General features: G+C 37.9%; 1 protein-coding gene across 1 annotated transcript in view; it reads right to left on the bottom strand.

The window, feature by feature from the left end:
- Nucleotides 1-22699, bottom strand: part of ank1a (ankyrin 1, erythrocytic a) — a 189045-nt gene that overhangs the window by 41399 nt on the left and 124947 nt on the right. The window contains exons 34-39 of the mRNA XM_056745123.1: nucleotides 16948-17067; nucleotides 16762-16846; nucleotides 16543-16617; nucleotides 14396-14551; nucleotides 9616-9747; nucleotides 7961-8122 (exon numbers count right to left, since the gene is read on the bottom strand). Coding sequence (XP_056601101.1) covers nucleotides 7961-8122; nucleotides 9616-9747; nucleotides 14396-14551; nucleotides 16543-16617; nucleotides 16762-16846; nucleotides 16948-17067 — 730 coding nt within the window. The remainder of the gene's footprint in view (nucleotides 1-7960; nucleotides 8123-9615; nucleotides 9748-14395; nucleotides 14552-16542; nucleotides 16618-16761; nucleotides 16847-16947; nucleotides 17068-22699) is intronic.

Below are 22699 nucleotides of genomic sequence, written 5' to 3'. Positions count from 1 at the left end.
CCACCCATACCACATTTAAACATATCTCTTTTCTGTATGCGCCGTGCAAGATATCACAAGGATGCAAATTTATTTACTCTTGTTGCCAGACTTTCCAAGTAACGTCTGTGAACAACTGTAAACCCATAATATACAGATTTTTTCAATGCTCTATTTTAAAATATAGACAGAAATATTGCAACCCGCATTTGTATATTTATAATTTGTTTAATAAACTTTTATGTTTTATTAGCATAAGCCAAACAAGTCCAAAGGACGGTGGAAAGCGTCTGAAATGTGCGTTTGCGTCTCCAGCATGTAAGTTCTCTGTTCTGCAAAGAACCGCATGCTCGCATCATTTCAACGTTTACGTCATTTTTCTTTTCACCTCACTGCCTGATATATACTATAGCTTAATATTTAGTTAATTAATATTCTTTCATAACTTTATACCTTACATATGTGCGAGTAATCACATATTTTCATTAAAATACGATTTTTTATACATTTTGGCACATTTAAATGAACGGACACTGATGTTTGTGAGTGACCGAAGTAGCTTTTAATCCTGCTAAACTTTTGTGGTAAGACAAGAATTTAATGTTAAGCTGAAAGATAATGCGTTTTGGAATGTGAACTTTCTACAAATAGACAAGCTGTCTTAACGGCATTCTCTCTACAATCTCCTAACATCCCTGCACCACCCCGGCCCCTAACCATGAGCCAGTTTAGCTCCCGCAGGAATAATACCAGGCTTAGGCTAATATCTGGCTCTGAGACCTATCCCTGGAAAAGGGCAGAGTGCTTCACGTTCGGAAGAATCTGCAGAGCTCGAAGCCCTCTCCCCGGACAGCACGCCACATACGGATACCTTATACCCTGCATTTTATTTATTATCTGAATAGGCAAACTCGTGTAGGCATTTTAGTGTAAATGGAAGTCTGCGTTCAGGCCGGGTGAATTTTTTTTAGATAACTCAAAAGACTTCAGGAAACATTCGATTATATTATTATAGTAGGCCTACATTTAAATAGTTCATACATGAAATGTGTCACAGGCTGCCACGGACCACAGACGCGAGAGTACTGACAAAGGTTTTTTCTTAAATAACAATAACTTAAAAAACTTTTTTTTAAAAACCATAACAACCAAGTGAAGATGAGGCAAGACAACAAACAGAGGAACACAATGAGAGTATATACAAAGTCTGGGTGATGAGGGAATGGCTGACAGCTGCGGTGATTGCTGACTTGATACAGGACCCAGAGAGTGGAAGAGCGTGGGAAATGAAGCCTGAGGAGGAAACACGAGGATAGACATAGGGGGACCGTGACAAAACCGTGACAAAACAAGGAGGGTGGAGTGACTTAACACGACCGCGGTGTAAAAAGGCGCTTGAGGATGCTGGTCCTCGAGGCCGTGTATGACCTAACATTCCCCCCTCCCAAAATTCACTTGGGGAAAGTCCAGGGATGCGGTGGGTGGCCAGGTGCACGCTAGAGCCAAAGCCACAACGGCTACCGTGGTAGAGTCTGTGGAATCCTTGGAAGAGGAGCAGGGGAAAGCCTCGCAGGCATAGTCGAGGGATTGCTCAGGAGACAGCTTGGGACAAAACTCTTGATAATGCTCTGGGAACGCTGGAGAGGGCTCTGGGTCTGTGGCAGTCCACCAGGCTGAGCTCGCGAACGGAGGGGCCCTGAAGCTTGGGCCCGGAGAGATCTATCAGGTCGGGGAAGTAGCAAAGGCCTCTGGAGAGAAGATGTAATCCATGTTTAGGTCATGTCTTCCATCACGGATTGCCACGGACCACAGACGCGAGAGTACTGATAGTAGAAAGTTTTTTTAACAACAATAGTAACTTTAACAACCACGTAAAGATGAGACAGGAAAATGAACAGAGGAACATAATGAGAATATATACAAAGTCCAGGTGATGAGAGAATAGCTGACAAGACACAGTGGCGGGAGCGTGGGTAATGAAATCCAAGGGGGAAAGGTGGGAGAGACATGGGAACCGTGACAAAATGAAAGTTCAACTATATAATATGGCATACTTTTGTTGACAGATGCAAGAAATCAAAATGTCACTGGTAAACGAGCACATACTGTAGCTAAGGCTAGGTAGTAGACAAATCATTAGGTAAGACACAGGTAGGAGACCTGTGAGCAATGAAAGGAGCGGAGAAATAAGCCATAGTCCCAACCCCAGTCTTAAAAGTTAACTCAACAAGCGGGCAAGTGTTGAGAAGTTGCTAGAGTATAGACAGAATTGCTGGTCACTCCCCATGCTCGTGCACCGTTTTTTTGCACGATAGGCAGAAATGCTCTCTTGTAAGTATTGTTTTCTGCGTGCAAATAATGTTCTGTGCCCTTGATTAGCATAAATGAGCTCTCGTGAGGGTACATTTCTGCTTTTGAAACTGTTCTGCGCGTTTCGGTCACAGGCACGGGTTTAAGGTCTGAATAAACACCATGTTCCACTTGTTTAGCTAAATAGTCCGTGAGGTCAACTGTCGGAGAAAAAAAGAATCCGAAAATCTGTGCCACAGTTTTGTAATTCGTCCCATTGGTTTAAAATAACTTACTCACAGCTATAAAACTGTTCCCAAATCTGTGCCCTGGATTTTGTAAACTGTCCCTACATTTTTAATTTCTTTCCACAAATTTAAACCGTACATATAAGAATCACATAATCATATAAGTGACGCTGACTGATTTAAAGGTGTATATGCATGGAAGAAGTTTATATGTAAACATGAGAATTTAAACATGAATGCATGCAGGAAGTTTATCAATGTATATGCATCAATCGAGTAAACTTCATGCACTCATAGGTGTATGTGTGAATTAAGTTTTCATGTATTTGAAAGTTATTTACAAGTGTTTATGCATGCTTTAATAACAACATGTTTTGGTATGGATTTCATATTAGTATGCAAATCTATTTCACATGTATCTGCTTGAACATCTAATAGGCTAGTAAACCTATATATGTGAGTAATTTATATGTGTATTCACGTGTTTTATATGTATTCATAAACAAAGTTTGATTTAAATCCTTTACGGCGCCTCATACTCCAGGACTAAGGAGCTGATTGAGACACAAGAAATCTCGACAGAAGCTCTGAGCATTTGACCAATCACAAAAGACTGTGAAGCGGAAACTCGTGAATATAGTGAGGGGCGGGACATTTCTGACACACGCTCTAAGTGGGTGACCAATCACAACAGAGTGGGTCAGCTTGACCAATCAGAGCATATTTGAAAGAGGGAAACAGAAGGAAATATTCAACTGTTTTTATTAGAATGCAGAGCGGTTCAGCTGGGGCCCGTTTCAGAAAGGCGTTTTAGTGAAAACACTGCGTATATCAACTCTGAAATGAGGGAAAATCTGGGTTTTCCGTTTCAGAATGTGAGGTATGTCAAACCCGAGAAAGCGAGGTATCTCAAGCCCTTTTCTTAAAGAGAGGTAACTTACACTCAGAGTCAGTAACCATAGTTACTTACTATGTGAACCTAACCTGATCGGGAGCAGGATCTCTTTGGTAAACCCAGAGTTTCTTTCGATCTCCTCCACCTTGTTAAAGAGCAAGTGGTGAACCTCATTAATTCTTTCATTAATACAGTCATTCATGGCACGCATTTTGATAATACCGAGACCATCTCAGTGACTAAAATGACATATTTATTTTTAAAGAGGATCCTGTGAAGAGTCTGCATTAATTCATAAGGATGTTTTTTGATTTCAGGAGAGGAATTTAGAACCTGAGTGGATTTTTTTCATTTAACTGTGCATTTTTATTAAAACCATATTTCTTTACAGTGAATTAGATATACACTATCAAAATATATCTCAACCATCCTTAAATCAATAACATCAGCCATCGTTGCCAGGGATAACATCAGAGCACAAATGGTAGTTTCTATGGAGGATAAGAAATGACTTAATAAAGTGAATAAAAAAAGAAATTAATAAATACTGGCAAATGCAGGAATTAAGTGATAAAGGTAATTAACAATTAATTTAGACCTGCACCCATTCCTACCCAAAACTGCTCTGAGCTGGGTTCGAATCGATGATCAGTCTGACTTTGACACGATAATCTGTCACACTTACAAGTGTCCTATGCACCATGACATCTCACATGCCTTACTAGAGTACTCATGAGGAGTGAGAACAAATGTATTTGTGCTGTTTCATTTATTTATTCATTCATTTACTGATTAATTTGTTTGTTCATTGGTACATTTTTCGCTTTCTGCCGCCATGTTGCTTTTTTTGGTATTGTTGTCATAGTAAATCCTAATATCGGAGCTCCATTGATCATGGCTTGTCGTAGTCCAAACGCTTAACTCAAGGTATAGAAAGTCTACCCAGAGTTGATAGAACTAACTCAAATCTGCTGTATGAAACCAAAAACTCAAAGTTTCACATCTCGTTGTTAAACAACTCAGAGTTCACATTTTAACTCGGTGTTGGTTGTATCTCCTTAAAACAGGCCCCTGGCCAATCAGAGTGAATCGTAGAGAGGGAAACAACAGGAACTGATTTATGTAAAGATTCTAAGATCTTCGGGTTACTGTACACACGGTTCGGTTGCTAATGCTGGATCAAATTAATTGTTCTCAAATCAACAGCTCTGGGTTGTAAATATATTTAATAATTATAGAATTCATTAAGGATTTGTTTTATTTATAATAGTTTATTATTATTATAATTTTTTTATTTTGCCAAGTTGTGCCTTTATTTAGATAGTAATTGGGAGAGAGGACAGGAAATTAAATTAGAGAGAGAACACAGCAAATCTGGCAGAGTTAAAACTGTGGTGTTGATGGAAAATGTAGGTCTTCAGATTTACAGTAATTTAACACATTTTCTGTAGCTTCATTTGAGATTTGTGAGGTTTAAAGTTTTTATTCTCTGTCGGACAGGGTACCATAGGCAAGATTTAAGATTACGCCCCTCCTATACAAAATAAATAAATAAAGATGATTTGTTTTAAAGTAAAATTTATATTTATTTTAATATAAAATTAATTGTGATTAACATTAATAGGAAGTTATTAAATAACAACCACAAATATTTGTAATAAAAAAATCAAATTACCTTCTAATTGTTTTAAAATAATGTTGCAAATAAAATAAAACTAAATGTTTTCTCAGTAATAGGCTGATGTATTTGAATATTAGAGTTCATAAAACGTATATTTGATTTTTATTATTATTTAGATAAGGGTTAATCAGAATTTTGGATTTTTCTTAAATAAATGGCACAAGCTATAGTGCCACAAACTTTTCAGTTCACCTATTTGAAAGAATTTAAATACAGCACGCATCTGTGTTACCAGTAGAGTGGTTTTAAACTTGAAATTGTAACTTATAATTGCACCTCTATATTGCAACATTTCCTACATTTTCACATCTGATTATAAATGTTTTGTATAAATGGCTTGGGTTTGCACATTTGGCTGACATGTGTAACTGATCCTACCTGAACGTGCTCCGAGCTGGGTTCGAACTTCTAACCAGCGAGACGTACAAAATGGCACACAGGCACTCTAAACACGAGGTCACAGACACTATTTGGTGGTTAATACGTCAATTAAGTTATCTGTGACAGTAAATTACAAATAAAGCAATTGCAAAGAAATAGACGCAAACTCGAGGCAGGTAATGTTAATGACTCGAAACGGGCAGCGAATGTGCATAAATCGCGTCTTGCGAGAAAATTGCCTTGCGCGACAATAACGAACTGTTCCTGCGAGTAATAACGAGCAAAGAACACGATTCATCGCGTTTGGTCTGAACACAACATAATGTTAATTCTAGTCTGGGGGTGAGATTACTACCACTGATCACATCACACTAGGTGACATAATTAATAACACGATAAAATAATGAATTATAATTAAAATCTTCACTCATTTTGGCACCCCTAGGGATCGGCGGCACCCCTACCATTTGCCTACTCCACCTATGTCCAGGGGCGGCCCTGATGTCAGTATCGAGTTTAACATTAAGTGTTAGAGTTAGAGTTATTGTCAGGGCATAAAGTGACTGACTAAATGCAGCTGAAATAACAAACTTGACGAATAAATGTGATTACATTTATAGACAGAATGAGGTATGTTGCTTAACATGATGTTTTAATTAAAAAAACTAACTTAATTGCTTTAATATAGAGGGAATGTTTAGTGGACTAAGAAGGAGCACAGTAATACTGTATGTCAGACTTCCTTCAAAGCATGTGTTGACGACAGATTTAATTAAGCAAGTGTAAAAACTGTTTCTGTTTATGCATTGTTGCTATCTGTTTTTAAAGTATTTCATCATGTATTAAGTTTAATAACTAACTTGCTGTGGTTTCTGTGGTGTGTCACTTGTAGGTGTTGTAGAAATTCACTATGCAGCCTATATTAATTTTGAGTTTTGTGTGTTGTAGATACTCTTTGCGTTTATTAATATATTGATTGCCTTTTTTCAAATTGTGACTGATATTTATTGAATATTCATTACACTGTCTCCAGCAGCTTCATCAAGTTTATTAGTCTGTGAAAATGAAGAAAAGCCAAACTGGTCCTATGGATAAAAATAAGCCAAAGAGCATAGAAATTAAATTAAACACAAGGTGTAAATGTGATAACTCATTCCTGCTTTTTATTTCCAGATAGATCTTGTGTTCAAAAGATCTGAAGCACATGTTTAACAATAAAGTTATTGCCATATTTAGATGTATTTACATGTATTTCCTAGTACTAAAACAAAAATATTATATTGTAGTTAACAAAATGACACTGTGGGATTTTTAATGATATAATTAATTAAATCATCATAAAATGTATATTATACTGGTTAGTGTTGAATTGTAGTTAAAAAATAACTCTGCATACATTAGCTCATAAATGGATTTCAATCTGCCAACACTTTCAAAAGTGTTGAAGTAACTCCTATTGGGAGTGGACCTCCATTTTAAAAGTGTTGAAATTAACCGCTAAAGAGTTATTTTGTGTTTCCATATTTTGCTGTGAAGGGGGTCCCAGAACAGGATAATTTTGAAAGCTTGAGAGTTGTTTAAGGCCTTATGATTTCTGAGATGCGGAATACAGGCATAGAAACTGAATTTATTGTGTATCCTGTATAACACTGTATAACATGGGTGTCAAACTCAATGGACCCTTTTCAAGCTTACGCATTCGTCAATCAGAAGTCGTTATGGTTGGGTAAATGCAGAATTGGCCGCTGCTGGAGTGTATGTGTTTCCCTGTCGCTTAAAGATTTGTGATTAGGAGATTTTTATTGTCTCTAGATGAATTAATCAACTGATAAAACAAATCTCAGAAAAGGCTGCAAGTACGTTTTACAGGGTTATTTGCACAAATACGAAGGTAATGATAATATTTGTTATTGTTGCAATGGTTAGCCATAGGCTAACTCCTTTGGGTTTACATGGTAGTGTCAAACTGTCTACAAGTGCTACATATATCCTCCTCATATTTAAATGCTCAATACTCAAGGTTTGATAAGTTAGTTAAAATATTAATGATCACAGAAAAACTGCAATGGCAGGACATAATCAGCAAGAAATAGAAAAACGAATGGACCTTACAACAGCAATGTTAAGAACAGCCATAAAGAACTGTGAACTTCCAATGGAATTGGCCGTCCAGAAATAAGGTTTGTCACCTGTGCTGTATAAAATAATAGCATATTTTTCATGGTGTTTTATTAACCTAACCAGTCAGGACGAGGATGTGCAACGGTGGGTTGCATATTAGAAAAGCTTTTTTCAATGTCAGGTCATGATCAAGTAATTTATTTTTTTCAAAATTTGATAGATAGTGTGTTCTGTCAAATAGTGACCCAGCAGTTGGGTTAATGTTGAGATATTTTTAACTCTGCACTTTTATGAGTCCAGCTTTTACGGATTGTGTGACAATTGCAAGAAAATCTCAGAAAGGGAATTTTAAATGATCTCTCTTACCATTTGTTATGCCAGAAGATAGATGGTCTCGGTCATGATGTTTAGACCTGAAAGTATCTTGTTCCCAGCCCCCCTGCTGACCTGTTGCTGTTCTATGACCCTCCAACATGTTCACAATGTCTACCCGGTCAATGCTCTTCAAGGCTAGGTACAGGCTGTCCACTATGGTGGTAGACAAACACATGATGGTGAAATGAAGAAGGGGAAGACAAGGCTGTTGGACAGGGAACATAGATACAACACTGACAGAATCAGAGGATTTCAAGACACTAGGAACGACATCCAATGAACCAAACACCAACAATTAAAATTTTAAACTTTTCCAAGCAAAGATTACATAAACATGTTTCTCGTGAAATATTCACATATTCAACAGACATTTTTTTAAATGTAAAAAAACATATGTTTTTTATTTTCTTTACTGATAAAAAATAATCCAAAACCTTTCAATTGCTCATTTTGGAAGTAAAATGGGTATATTTAAAATAATTCATCCAAAAACTTAATTTAATCTCCTGCAATGTTGAATGTGACATCCATTTTCAATGTTCACTTGAAGGACCTTTAATAATAATATTTTCATTGAGAACATTCTGGATATTGTTCCCTCACATCAGATGAATCATCATTTAGTTTTTGTTTTGGGTAAACTATCGCACATGCATGAAACGAGTCATTGAAGAATAACCAGTAGATAGTGATCCAGAATGCCGAAAATTATTTGTATGTGAAACTTGTTCATGACTTTACAATCTGGTGAATACCCACCCCCCTAGTATATGTGTTGTTGCTGTTGTTTATGCCTGACAGTCATAGCAAACACTATTATAATATTTTAAATTATAATAACTATCTTCTATCTTATGACATGCACAATTATATTGAATTGTATTAATTATACCCCTTTAAACCCAATATTCGCATACTCTTTTTCAATGTAATATGTATTTTTAAAATGCAATAGCATTTTTTACAATTAATAGCAGAAATGTAAGATTTGGCTTGGGAACTGAGCTCAGATGATAGAATGTCTATGCATATCCTTCCACGCAGTGGTAAAAAGTAGCAAACGCACAATAAAAACCACCACTGCTGTAACTGCAGCAGCAGAAGTTTTATTCTGGTTAAGTACCATCTGTATGAGCATAAATTATGGGTGTAATTTGTATAAAAGTGCTTACAAGCCAAGTGCTTCCACTCTAGAGAAAAGAGCGACTCAATCAAATGACGTTGAGATAACGTCAATGAAAAGGAACCTAATGCATACTTGATTTTTTTTAATCATATTAAATAGTTTAAAAGTGGCCTTTTTCAAAATTTCCAAACTGAATAAAACTTTAACACCCAATAAATTATGAAAAAAACGAAATTGTTTTCTGCACCCATTCTAATAAATAATGAACACAGGAAAGAAAATAGGAACGTTTCAAAAGTAACTCTGGGTTTGCCTAAATAAAACATACAGTATGTGTGCATTTGCTGCTAAAGGTAGAGTTAGAGTTTTGTAGAATGAGGGTTACCATTTAGACATGAGCAAAGAATATTCTGGTTATCAAACCATTGTATTGAGGTCTTTAAAAAAAGTGAAATTCTACAAATGATTTTTTATTAAATAAATTATATAGTAAATAATAAATAGACATTTTGGCACTCACTTTTGGCTCTTTTCCCGTCTCGAGTGGCCCACAGGTTGAGCAGTGTTGAGCTCTGCTCTAAAAGGGAGTTGGGATTTTCCACACGGATCTTATTTATTTCATCAACATTGAACTGCAGTTCACGTCCCAATTCTGCATAGGGATTACATATAAAACATTATGGGCTGAGTGCTATCAAGCAAGTTTTTATTGAGGCACTTTTCCATTCAAATTATTCTTTGCAGCAAATTTGACATGCAGATAAGCATATATAGCATCAGCAACTCTTTGGCTCCAAAATCCTTATTGTATTCTCAATGTTTCCTATATTTTTTATGATTAATTATGTCATTTAGTTTTAAATATGTTCTAATATGATGTTAGCATATTTAAATATGATTTTTAAAAGTTTTAGCATTTTTGTCATTGTGTTGTTAATTCTTTGTTGTTTAATTCTAGCATAGTGATTTCAATATGTTGCTAGAATGTTGGCTTATTTTAATATTCTTTTAATTTAGTTCTGTGGAAAATTGAGACTTTTAATAAACTTGATGCAATGCCTCTTTGAGTCCAAACCATTTCAAGATGAAAACAACAACACAAGTTTACCTGGACAAGTAAGTTTGTAGACAAACGTCAGGTTGACAAAACTGTCATTCAACACACAAAACTAGGTTTCTAGGTTGTTCTAATTCTGCAAAGCCTCATGGGAAAATTTTGTACAGCAAATATATTTATCCTGTGAATCATTACACAGTCATTTTTAACAGATTTGTTCATCAGTATAAATCTGAAGAGACTCCACGTGTTCTTCAAAATCTTGATTTAAGGAAAGTCACTCTCATTGTTTTTTGGCACACTGCGAAAAATGACATTCTAACTAACGTGTTTGTCTTGTTTTCTAGTTAAAATATCTGAAACTTAAATCAAGATATATTTTCTTGATAAGAAAAGTGATGTTGGATATTTAGTCTTGTTTTATCAAAGAAAATATAAATAAATTAAATAAATGAATTATATATAAATTATTAACAATTAAACTGAAAAACCTTGTTTTAGACCACAATCATTTATTACAGTGGTGTTGGACCTCCTTTTGCGGCAAATACAGCATCACTTTGTCTTAGGAATGACAGATACAAGTCCTGCACAGTGACCAGAGGGACTTTGAGCAATTTCTCTTGCAGAACAGTAGTTAGGTCACTACGTGATGCTTATGGTGGAAAACGTTTCCCGACTCGCTTCTCCAAAACACGCCAAAGTGTCTCAATAATATTCAGACTGTTCAGGCCATCAGAGATGTTCAAAATCACTTTCATGTTCATCATACCATTATCATCCTGATTCACGGCACTACCTTTAGGGTATAATGTGTAAACCACTGGGTAGACATGGTCCTCCAAAATGGTTCAGTAGTCCTTGGTGCTGAGCATGGCAGCCGTGTTGTGAGCTCCGAACAACCTTTGAAGTTTTTCGAATTTTTTATTTGTTATTTTATTGTTTTTTGAGCTGGACGTTGTAAGTCTCATTGTGTATGACAGATGCACACTTCTAGAAATTGCCTCATTTGTTGTTACCGACTTTAAGTTCAGGAACGGCGGCAATTTGTTTAAACACACGGCACCATAGCCCTTTGTCTGGAACACGCGGCCGCGACCACGAAAGCGCAGCTGGAAAAGGGGAAAGAAAGCCGCCGTACTTGTCAGACTTAGACGCCGTGGACACCGACCTTCGCTACCAACTATTCTGCTGGCCAATATCCAATCTCTGGACAATAAACTTTGTGAACTACCGGCACACATCTTCTATCAACGAGAAACAAGGGACTGCTTCATTATCTACTTAACAGAAACCTGGATGTCTGTGGAGGTACCAGATTCAGCCATCAAGCTCACAGGGTTTCTCTGTAAATCTCTGACATTTTTAATCTCTCTCTCTTTCTGTCTGTGGTCCCCTCATGCTTTAAAACGACCACCATTTTGCCAATCCATAAGCATTCTAAAATCACATGCTTGAATGACTGCCGCCCTGTAGCTTTAATACCTATCTTCAGCAAGTGTTTTGAGAAGCTGATTAGAGACAACATCTGCCCTATGCTGCTTGCCTCATTAGACCCTCTACAGTTTGCATATCGCAGCAACCGCTCTACCGATGATGCCATCGCCTTCACCCTTCACACTGCTCTCTTCCACCTTGACAACAAGAACGCATATGTGAGAATGCTGTTTGTCGACTAAAGCTCAGCATTGAATACCATAGTGCTGACCCAACTTGGTTTGAAGCTCCAGGCTCTGGGTTTAAACAGATCCCTGTGTGGCTGGATTCTAGACTGCCTGTCAGGCAGACATCAAGTTGTCAGAATGGGAAACAATACTTCCTTTGATCCATTATACATACACGTTCATGTGTACACCTTCATATTTAATGTGTATGTTCAACGTCTAATGAGTCTATCTTGTGTATATTGTGTATATAATGTCCATATGTGTAGGGATGCACCCATACCATTTTTTACTAGAACATTTACTTCAGTTTGCTAAAGTAAACAATATACTCTGTGGTGGAATTATAAAAAAATGGAGATGGTGGTCTAGTGGGTTAATCCATTGAACTGGTAAATCCAAGGTTGCTGGTTCGATCCCAGCATCCATCACCAGTGTGTCCTTGAGCAAGACACTTTACTCCATGCTGCTCCAGGGGGATTGTCCCTGTGATAAGTGCACTGTAAGTCGCTTTGGATAAAAGCGTCTGCCAAATGACTAAATGTAAATGTAAATGTAAATCAAGGGGGATGGTGTGGTAAAATGTGAGTGTATTATAACTTGTTCAAGTCAACCAGACTTTTTTTGACTGGACGCCGCAAAGAGCGTTTGCTTAAGTTAACAAGAGTATTATTTTGACGGATCGCCGCAAATGGTGTTTGTTTATGTGTTTGTGTCCTCGTGAAGTGAAAAACACTGGCTCTGAAAGCTTCACAAGCACAATGGGTTCAGGTTCACTACACGCAACCGCACCGCTCTTTCACACACATTCACACAAAACAAGCAGAATACATTTTTAAACAGTATCTGAATGTTACGTTAGCTGTTAGTGGTTCAGCGCAAATTTCTTGTTAGGAAATCATACATTTGCCAGATTCCGTGCCATTCCTATTGTACAGCAAATTCAGTTTTTATGCCTGGATTCCTGGATTCCATTCGCGTTTTCCGCATTGTGGAAATCTTAGGGCTCTATGCATGTCACGTGAGGTATCGGTCATTGGTATTGGTGTGCCATTCCGAGTACGAGTACATGAGCTTGGTATCGGGCTGATACTGATACTGGTATCGGTTCATCCCTACATATGTGTATAATGTATGTTGTCCTTTTTGTTCAGTCTGTCTATTTATACATTGCACTGTTTGTCTGCACTACATACTGTCACTTTACTGTCACTTTTTGTCTGTAAAGTCATACAGTTATTAGTCATATAGTTGTCTGTCCAACTGCATTCTACAGTACTTGGCATGGGGTACGCACCCAAGACTTTCCCTCACCACACGTGGTGATGTGACAATAAATGTGAGTTTAATTGAGGGCAGTTATGTGCCTTTCTGACACAAGCATCGGGACTAGGGAATGCCATGATATTGCAGCACAAACCGTGACTGATTCACCACTATGGTTCACTCTGAGCATGCATCCGTCCAGGTGGTAAGCTTCTTTGGGGCTTCTTTTAGCCCTAACTCTCACTGGGACTGGGACTTAATAATATGCTGTGCATCTGGCTGTTGGATTTTCTGACGAGTAGACCTCAGGCAGTACAGGTCGGCAGTAATACATCCAGTACCATCACACTGAACACGGGGGCCCCCTAAGGATGTGTGCTTAGCCCCCATCTCTACACCCTGCTGACATACGACTACACACCGTCACACGGCTCCAACCTCTTCATCAAGTTTGCGGATGACATGACTGTGGTGGGTCTCATTAGCAACAGAGATGAGACAAACTACAGGAGCGAGGTGAGCCACCTGGCCAGGTGGTGCAGTGACAACAATCTCTCTCTGAATGTGGAGAAGATGAAGGAGATTGTTGTTGACTTCAGGAGAGTACACACTCAGCATGCTCCTCTGACCTTCAATGGTGCGACTTTGGAGAAATGAGCAGCACCAAGTTCCAGGGGGTGCACATCACTGAGGATCTCTCCCTGACTAACAACACTGCAGCATTGGCCAAGAAAGCACAGCAGGGTCTCTACTTCCTCCGCAAACTGAGAAGAGCAAGAGCCCCAACCCCCATCATGTGCACCTTCTACAGAGGCACCATCGAGAGCATACTGACTAGCTGCATCACTGTGTGGTATGACGCCTGCAACGTGTCCTGCCGCAAGACCCTCGAACGCACAGTGAGAGCAGCTGAGAAGATCACTGGTGTCTCTCTACCCTCCCTCCAGGACATTTATGAAAGCTGTATCACCCGCAAAGCCCTCTGCATTGCAGGTGATCCCACTCACCCAACACAGCTTCTTCAGGCTGCTGAACCACTGCTGCTAACCGGGGGCAATGAGCATGCATTAACGGTGCCAGTGGAGCTATAACAGCATTAGCCAATGGGTTGGCGCATATGGTTGCATTGATTCGTAATGGATGTGATGAAGGTGGGATCGGACACACAACTCACGAGATGACTCTCAGATAATAGCAAGGAAAGGTACTAAAAGGCGTGGGAAATTCCTAGTGCGCAATTCAACTGTGGTTTTATTATAACACCTAGTCATATTAAGCAAATCTATGTCCCACAAACCTTTACTTTGAGGTACCTTCATTGGCATGTTCTAGATTGTTAAGGACATTTCTGCACCAGCTTCCGGGCCTTTTCTGCTTGTTCCAGATTGGTAGGACCATATGATGCTTCAGAAGATCACCATCCCACAGCGCTTCGTGTTCAAGGCTGTATATTGGAATCCGACTCCTTCCTAAATGCAGCACAGCAAAGCCTGACAAGTGGAAGTCGTTTCCACCACAAGACTTCTCACGATGACAGGGGACTGTGACTATCACTTACCAGACCTCTTTCCAGACCTCTTTTTGGCATAGTGTAATTTATCATTTTATGTGTTTCTTATTTGCCTTTAAACGTGGATACTTGGATATCAGATGTGTATCAAATAGTTTCTTCATTATTTGTTTAACTTAGACATAAGGTTTCCACCTTATTACAGAGAACATTTTGCCATTTATCAACTACTTATAGTTTCTATTCTTTGGACTTTCATTTCCAACCTTACTATCTTTCAGCAATTAGTTGTTAGTTTTCTTGTATATTTTGTAAATAACTTCTATTTAATTAAATATGTGTCTTCCTTGTGTTGATAAAACACTTAAAGCCTCTTCAAGTTAGCTGAATCTTACCTTCTTAGTTTGTTCCCTTCCGTCATTCATTTGAATAATGAGAACATGCCCATGAAACAAAATAAGAAGGGAACTGTGAAACCAGCAGCTGCTACACAGTTCAAAAGTTAAACATAACTCTAAAAGCTATTTATATGTTTATAATTTAATCATTTGAGAATGCACAGGGTGTTTTGCATGTTTAGTAGGGCACTTTGGATAAAATGTTTAGGAGTTTTTTAGTATGTGAGAACATAAGACTAACACATCAAATTTACATTGAGAAATTAATAGTCATTTGAACAAGTGTAGCTGTTTCCAAAGACAATCATGTTAGATAATTGTAATTTCAATACTGGCCAAGATAACTAAAATTATGATCAGTAATCAAGAAGCTCGATTACATAGGAAGAGCACACGTGGTGTAATGGGAAATGGTACAAGGAAGAAGAAGACCTTACTGTGACGATCCTGTCCTTTCTGTTCTTGGATTTCGTGCCTTGGGACAGGGTTGCTACAGTATCATGTCTTGTGTGTATGTTTTGTTTTATGTGGAGACACGTGGCGGTATGTTTGGATAATTCGCCGCGTGTCATCCTGTGTTCCGTTAAGCTCCGCCCCCTTGTTTCTCCGTTAGGCTCCCTTAGTGTGTTATCTCCGTCACCTGTCTCCCATTAGTGTTTAGTCTTGTCACCTGCCCTTCTCCGTCCCTGTGCAATCTCCCCTCGTTATTATGTCCCCATTTAATATCTCTGTCTCCCCTCACACCTTGTTCGGTTCATTGTATTGTATTTGTCTTTCTTGCCTTACCCCATGTTCCGGATTATATTTGGATTACCCTGAGTGCTTTTCCTCCCCGTGAGTTCTGTCCTAGTATTTCGTGTTTTGGACTTATTATTTTATTTGCCATCATGTTTAATTTCTTCCCCTCGTGGAGAGTTTTCTGTTTGTGAGTACTAGTATCTGTTTTGCCCCATCGTGGGTTTTTTGTTATTTAAATAAAATTCTTTGCTTTAACTTCGTCTGCCTGCATCTGGGTTCTGCTCATACGTTTCGTGACACTTACAGTCCTCTGGTCAGACCCTTGTTAAACTGGAACTATTATCTTATTGGTAAAATTTTGCAAGTGCACAATGTTTAGCTCATACTATATATATATTGTGTATACTGTTACATGCTTGTGATTTAAAAAATTTATTCAGGGTTTACAGTTCTAAAATCTAAGGGAGCCAAAGGTCAACTCACAGAAACACTATAGCAATTTAATAAAATCTATTTCTGTAGACACAACTACCACCACACATTTCTAATAGGTCATAGGTAATTATTGAGGATTATTATTTATGTATGAATCCTTTTTTAAATTCTGCATAGCACACCATTAATGTAATCAGCAGATTCTGTAATGTTTTAAAGGTACATTTGAAAATTAAATTTGGGCCTAAATGTACATAAATTACTTGTTTTAGTCTACATATGAGATATTGACAAACAGATATGATGCTTTGACAGAACGAAGCCAGTTGAGCATTATGCTTGTTATGTCAAAGAAGAGCATTCAAACCCACACACTCACCAGCCCAGCTCAGGCCTAGCTGTTCTGCGACTAAAGCCATCTTTAGCTCCGTCTTTTCCATGGCACTCAGTGATGCTGCAGAAACCAGACCACCATTGGCTCAAGAGTTCAAAAATCTGACGCTGCAGCTCACATCATATTCAAAGCAAGGTCAGGCAAAGGTTGTGTGATATTTGGGTGCATAACATGCAGAAGATGTCCGTGTGGGAGCAATCTTACCGACAACTGGTTCACTTAGAACGCTGTATCTCTCTCTTAGTGCCAAAGGAGTCAGAGTCTTGATTCGATCATCAATTCCTATGTTCTGTTACAAAAAAGGGGAAAATGCATTATTGGAGAATATAATTGTACATAATTAAAATGTGGTGGTAAAAAAATGTGTGGATACATTTTCTTCTGCATTACCTTAATACATGGTGGCATGGTAACATTAAGGTTGCACAGCACATTTTGATTGTCCTCATATTTGGTTGATTTGCGGAAGAAAGACACAAAGCCAGAGGGGTCTTTGCTGCTATCTCTCACCTAAAAGAAATGAGGTTCTCATCAAAGACTTTAAAAACCAAGAAATGTTCATTTGTATTAGCTACTATTAATGGGATAAAGCCACTGGCTGCTAATCAATTCTTATTTCTGCATCCTCGTGTCTTAGCTCCACCCCTTTAGGATACTAGGGAGGGAAGCAAAGATGTGAGGTTGTATACTTTTTAATAATCAGATTTGATAGTTAAGGAAGATAGAGCCAGAAGCAATCAGAGAAAATATTACACTTGTGCAGCTGGCCAGTGAAGCATTCATTAATACACTTTCAACTTTATAAAACTCCATACGAATAGCTTCTGCTATTCATTCATTGCAACTAGACGGGAAAAGCTGCAAAAGCATCATTGTGTATAGTAGACCCTACTTCCATCTTGTGACAGTACCTCTGCTCAATATTAAAAACTCATCACTAAAATTATGATATGTCCCAGAAGCTTTCAAATTGGCAGTCATCAAGCCACTGATGAAAAATGCCACAACTCGATCGGGGAGCATTAACCATCTTTAGACCAATATAAATGCATTAGCCTGATTTAAGTCTGATTCATCCTGGCTTAAATTTGGAGTGCCACAGGGATCAGTTTCAGGCCACATCCAATTTTATTTACTTTACATGCTTCCTCTTGTTCAAGGAACTGAGGACATCCCCAAAAAAGATATAAAAAGACACCTTATATTCATTATTACAACAAACACTATGTCTAGTAGGCTACCTGTTGAATATGCTACCATCAAATAGTCAGATAATACAACTCAATTGTATACTGAATCCTTGAAAACAGCAATTAACTAGGATATCTGTAAGAAACATGTTGGTATGGTGTCCATGAATTATGCTACACATAATTGTTGGGAGAAACCTCCGTTTAAATGGGTGCAGGGTTGGGCAGTTACGCGTTACTGTAGTTTGATTACTTTTTTGGTATCGGAGTAATTTGACATGTTATAATTTCTAAAATAGTAATTGAATTATAGTTCCAAGCCCAGGTAACTATACGTTACAGCTGCATTACATCCCTCGTCGTTTGATAATTTATATTGTAAAAAGCGAAATAGCTTTTACAAAGTCTAGATACCTCTCACCCATGACATCATCGAACTGAAACCTGTAAATGTTTGCGCTGAAATTACTTCCAAAGCCACACCATGGAAATCCCGCCACCTTAAGCTAAAAACTCATAGCGGCAATGATATCACCAAGTATTGGGCGGCAAGGAGACTAGACAACAGATATGATTGGCTGAGGTGCCTCTTGTGATACATGTTAGCCTTTTTATGTCCAATTGTAAGTATTACAGACCCATACATCTCCCTATCACAAGCTAATATTTGGTACTATCAGCGAAAAACAAACTCATCATTGGGAGAGAAACGTATGCGTTCTGTAGCTGGAAATACCATATAATTGAGTTGATTTCTGTCAAAGGCCAGAACATTGTTGTGCGTTGCCGGTCATGTGGAGGTAAGCAAAACCCTCTCTCCCACTGAAAAAACCTGAGGGGCAGTACAACACGGTTAAACTTCTTGAGAAAGTAACATCACCGGGCATGGGGAGCAATGAATAAACTTCTACGGTTGAGTGCCAGGCTGGTATTAGCAACATGTTATGTTTTGTCAGACACTGTTATTTTTGTTATATGACAAAAAATCATCATAGAAATATACAGAAGCATTAGTTAAGATGTGCGAGTTATAAGAAACCAAGGAGAGACTTTTTTACATTTTTACACACATATCATTAAAGATATCTGTGACCTCAAGACGTTTCTGAAAGGGACTTCCATCTTGATTTTCAAAAAAGTGATGTGAATTGTATTTTATCTTAAACTTAACTTGTTGAACCAATAAACATAAACACATATACTTGTAACAATGTTTACTCTAAGCTTTAATGTTTGCTTTAAGCTTTGTCTCTCACAAATATATGATTGTATGGCTCAAGCTGTTAAATAGGTCATTAATACTTCATGAAGTCATTCTGGTTCTATTCAAGTTATCTACATATTCTTATTCTGACGACTGTTTTTCTGTGATAACTTATTTACTTTATGTTCAGACCCATCCGCTTATGATATATTAGTCATACCTGAGCAATATGAGAGTAAACGACTCGGTATGCTTTTAAATCAGCTGATCATTATATGGTTAGTTTTGGGCACGGTGACACATGCCTGCACGTAATAGTGGTGTGCGTATTAGATGTTTTTACAATGACAGCTGAACTTCAGGGAGGAATTTGAACAGCTGCATTATATACAACATGCTTTCATAACATAAGACAGTGCTTTATAACAATTGGCTTTATGATATTGAAGTAAGCGAGGGTGTTTTAATAGCATACTGAGCCGCTTACTCTCATATAAACTGCATTTGACTATCATAAGATGTAAAAATTGTAGCCCTGTACTCATGTATCAAGGAATTGAAATCATGGTTAACAAATAATTCCTTGACTTTAAACAAATAAAACAGTGGTCATTTTATTCGGACCTAGTGACGCTTCTAATTCTGGCAATCGTGACCTTGGTTCTCTATCAAAATGGGTGATTCCTAGTCTAAAAAGTTGAGGTTTCTGTTTTGATACTGGTCTAAGGTTTGATAAACAGATAAATTGAGTGGTAAAATCGTGTTTTTCCACCCTCTTTGCAAGTCAAAACTTTTCTTTTAAGAGAATTCTTTGAAACACCCATTCATGCTTTTGTTTCGTTTCTGTTAGACTACTTCGATTCTCTTTATTATAGGTTAAATTTGTCTTCTTTGGAGCGTTTACAGTTGGTTGGGAATGCAGCCACCTGGCTACGGACTGGTAGCAAGTTCCTGCACATTTTCCCTGTTTTGCTATCGTTGCAGTGGCTTCCTTTAAGCTCAGAATGGATATTAAAATACTTATTTCGGTGTATAAATCTGGTTTATCTCTCTCAGTGCGATTGCTTAGTTCGGGACATTTAAAAATGTTATCCATTTCAAAGTCTAAACTGAAGCATCTGGGTGATTGCGCTTGGTCCAACTTTATGGAACAACCTTCCGGTATCGTTCCGAACAACATCCTCACTGTCTGATTTTAAATTCATGCTCAAATTGCATTAAACGGGTGATTTTTCCATGTTTAAATGCTAAAATCTGGTCTCTTGTGCATCTGCCAACTCAGGAAACGAAAAAAAAGACAAGTCATTAACTTTTTTTATGTGAGCCTGCAAGCCTGTGAGAAACGAACGCTTCAGAAATCTCCTTCGTAATCATACTTCAGATTTAATACTATTCCATTCCATTCCATTTTCTACCGCTTATCCGAACTACCTCGGGTCACGGGGAGCCTGCGCCTATCTCAGGAGTCATCAGGCATCAAGGCAGGATACACCCTGGATGGAGTGCCAACCCATCACAGGGAGATTTAATACTATTTTACGGTATAAATGTGGACGATGTTAAAATCCTTCAGCAGAGTGAAGACATTTCGGATCATTATCTGATATTATGTTTGCTTCACTGGCCTATGGCTGCAAATCAAACTCCTTGTTACAAATATAGAACGATTACTTCAACTACCAAAGATGCGTTTCTCGATAATCTGCCTGAATTGTCTCAATTCTCTAGCATGAGTAAAAACGTTGAAGATCTTGACATTACTATTGAAAATTTTAACTCTACCTTCTCAGAAACATTAGACACAATTGCTCCTTTGCGTTTAAAGAAGATTAAAAATGGCAGCCCAAGACAGTGGTATAATGAACACACTCAGGCGATAAAGAAAGGGACCCGGAAAATGGAGCGGAACTTTAAGAAAACTAAATTAGTGGTATTTCATACAGCAAAGGAAAATTCAGGAATGCCATAAAAACGTCTAGATCCACCGACTTTTCATCACGAATAGAAGAAAACCATCACAACCCTAGGTTTTTATTTAACATAGTGGCTAAATTAACAATTAACAAATAATTTGTATTCAGCGGCTTCAGATTCTGATTATCAGATTAACAGTGATGAATTTATGAACTACTTCACTAGTAAAATCCAAGATATCAGAGAAAAATTATAACAATGCAACCAGAAGTTAAACCCGCTGTACAAACCAACTACAGCACTACTAAGGAGAAATTGCAAATATTTTCTACCGTAGATCACGATGAACAGTCTAAAATCATTAGATCAGCATGCTAGACCCTATACCTGCAAAACTACTGAAAGAAATGTTAGAAATTATAAATCCTCTTCTTAGTATTATTAACTCATCTCTGACATCAGGACATGTTGCTAAAGCATTTAAGGTGGCTGTTATAAGGCCCCTTGTCAAAAACCCGAACTGGGGAATCACACGAATCACCTATATCAAATTTATCTTTTATATCTAAAGTTCTGGAAAAAGTAGTTTCAACTCAATTATGCTCCTTTCTCCAAAGGAATGACATTAATGAAGAATTCCAGTCTGGATTTCGAGCATGTCACAGTACAGAGACTGCTTTGATCAGAGTTACAAATGATCTGCTGTTAGCGTCTGACCGTGGCTGTATTTCGATATTGGTGCTGCTAGACCTTAGTGCTGCATTTGACACCATTGACCACAGCATACTCCTATACAGATGCGAAAATTATGTCGGCATTAACTGCACAGCATTGAAATAGTTTAAGTCTTATTTTTCTGACCGTTTTCAATTTTTAGCAATAAACAATGAGGTGTCCCGCAAATCGCAAGTCCAGTACCGTGTACATTTACATTTAGGCATGTGTACCACAGGGCTCAGTGTTAGGGCCACTGCTCTTCGCATTATACATGCTACCTCTAGGAGATATAAAAAAAGTGACACGGAATTAGCTTTCACCGTTATGATGATGATACTCAACTTTATATTTCCTCGAAGCCTCATGAAACCCAGCAGTTCCATCGAATAATGTAATGCATAGTCGATTTAAAAAAACTGGATAAGTGACAATATTTAACAACTGAACTAGGACAAAACAGAAGTGTTACTTCCTGGACCGAAAACGCGGCAGCTCGAGTTCTTACACGTACAAAAAAGTATGAGCATATAACCCCAGTTCTGTCAACCTTGCACTGGATGCGCGACTTCACATGATTTCCCTACAAAATTTAATATGCTATTAGATTGTTAATGATAATCTTAAATCTATAATTTACCTTATTAGTAAGTTTATTTATTTTTTATTTAGCCTTGTTGTGCAAGCACTGTTGAGCTTGTGCAGAGGCAGCAGCTTTTGCCAGAGGGGAACTGGAATCCCCTGGTTGGACCTGGGATCTCCTGAGTTTTCTTTTACCCGATTGGAGTTTTGGGTTCCTCGCCACCGTTTGCATACTGTTTTTCATTATTTGCCTGGCCGGGGGGGCTGCTTTAGAATTCAGAAGTTTTACATAAGTAATATTGTATATAGGAATTTATAGTCTGTTTAATATTTGACTTGTGATTCTCTTTGCTTTATCTCAAATGTGTGCTTTCACTGTGCGAGTGTGTTTGCGTGTGTGCGCCTATGTCGATGTGTGTAAGTATGTATGCATATTGTGTGTATGGAGCATTTGTATTTCTGTCTTTTGTTGTTTTCACCTTTTTCTTGTTTTTAAAGGTGTATGACTTTAGTTGTTTTACTTGTAGTCATTGTGTCT

Source organism: Triplophysa dalaica, chromosome 4 (genome assembly GCF_015846415.1).
Source record: "Triplophysa dalaica isolate WHDGS20190420 chromosome 4, ASM1584641v1, whole genome shotgun sequence".
In the NCBI taxonomy this organism is placed as follows: domain Eukaryota; kingdom Metazoa; phylum Chordata; class Actinopteri; order Cypriniformes; family Nemacheilidae; genus Triplophysa; species Triplophysa dalaica.
Note: the sequence above shows the minus strand (reverse complement) of the source record. Positions and strands in the feature narration are given on the sequence as shown.